General features: G+C 44.5%; 1 protein-coding gene across 2 annotated transcripts in view; it reads right to left on the bottom strand.

Annotated features, from left to right (window-relative positions):
* The window catches only part of DLEC1 (DLEC1 cilia and flagella associated protein), a 78,233-nt gene extending 76,964 nt beyond the window's left edge, over positions 1–1,269 (bottom strand). For both annotated transcript variants that reach the window (XM_087712416.1, XM_087712417.1), the window contains exon 1: positions 1,120–1,269. In XM_087712416.1, coding sequence (XP_087568542.1) covers positions 1,120–1,218 — 99 coding nt within the window. In that variant the 5' untranslated portion in view covers positions 1,219–1,269. The remainder of the gene's footprint in view (positions 1–1,119) is intronic.
* Positions 1,270–1,563: the final 294 nt, after the last annotated feature.

Raw genomic sequence — 1,563 nt, forward strand, 5'->3', positions numbered from 1 at the left:
CTCCTGCACTTGGGCCAACTTTTGGTGGCTGGTTGTATTTTCGTAAGCTTGCGGGCAGCTCTGCAAACATACTGTTAAAAGATAAGGGAGTTTTTCCAGGAAAAAAAATATTATTATGGTTGATCATACAATCAGTTAGATGTTCAGATTGAATTTTGCTCTCTTTTTTTGGTTCACGTGTCCTTGGGATAGGCAGATGCTGTTTAATAATATTAAAGGTATTGTTACAGGGTTAGGGGTTAGGCTTAGCAGTGGTTTCCAGCGTGGGATCCAGGCAATTTGATTTTTAAAAGTGGGGGGGGGGTTTTGCAATTTGAGTCTTGTTTAAACCAAGTTAATGACCTTTTAGGCTTTCTCTGCATGAGCAGAGTTCACTTTTTGAGTTAAGAATTATATGTCGGGGAGGGGGATCAGGATTTTAAAGATGCTTAGATGGGGCATGGCCAAAAAAGGTTGGGAACCACTGACTTAGGGTGTTTTGCAATTATTATTGTTATTATTATTAAATTTAAATAAATGATGTAATAATCATAATAATAATGATTCAAGTGATTTGTTATTAAATCATTCTTCATTGTGGTTCTTCTCCCTGTGAAATAAAAGCATTTACAACATTTTCTGAATAAAGGGGGGGGGGTCTTTAAATCTTCGACGACAGAACCTGTTGATAAAATCGGTGTTTCTTAAATACTTTCTCACCTTTTTAAAAATAATAAATTGGGGTTTTTTTTTTAAAAAAAAAACAATTTCTCTCCATCGCCCAGCTAAACGGGCGATGATAGAAATGTGTTAAAATACAATCAGATTATCAACAAAACGGATTAAGAAGGTTCCTCTACTGCCCATTCCCCCCCATGTGCTGCAGGTAGGCTGAATAAGCACTCTGCACATGCCCAGGAATCCTGTGCTTCTCGAGGTCTATGGGGGCATCTTGGACACAGGAAAGAGACCTTGCAGGAGGCACTCTGCCCATGCTCAGATAGGAATCGTTTTGCCACTCCAGGCCAGGCGCCGAAGAGGGGGGGGGGGAAGAGCCCTGGGAATGAGAAGCGTCTGCATTGCAAAGTCAACTAAAGCCGGAGGGCGCGGCGGCAGAAGCGGGAGCGGCTCTTCCTTCACCTGAGTCAGCTCTGAGGCGGGCCTGTGCCTGTACATGAAAGGCTCGGGGCTTGGAGAATCCCTGGGGCGCAGCGCGCCCTTTTCCTCGGCCGGCAGCATCTTCGCACAGCAGCCTTTTCCCGGTTGCTAAGAGCTTGCTTTCTGAGAAGCGAAAACCGGGCCCTTAGCAACAGCGACTTCCGCTCGCTTCCGGAAGTCGCCGCCTCCGGGCTCCGATCTTTTCCAATCTAGCCAGGTTGATTTTTGTCCTTTTTGTCTACCGTTCCCAGAAATCATAGCCAGCGCGCTAGGCCTTGTGGGAAATGTAGGCGCATAAATGGTTTTATATCGCTGATGGGTGGGTGGATAGGAATAGGGATAGGATAGGAATAGGAATAGGAATAGGAATACGATAGAATAGGGTAGAATAGGATAGGAAAGGAATAGGAATAGGAATACAATAGA

Source organism: Thamnophis sirtalis, unplaced genomic scaffold (genome assembly GCF_051295495.1).
Source record: "Thamnophis sirtalis isolate CommonGarterSnake01/CBP01778 unplaced genomic scaffold, rThaSir2_p1.2 scaffold_4, whole genome shotgun sequence".
In the NCBI taxonomy this organism is placed as follows: Eukaryota; Metazoa; Chordata; class Lepidosauria; order Squamata; family Natricidae; genus Thamnophis; species Thamnophis sirtalis.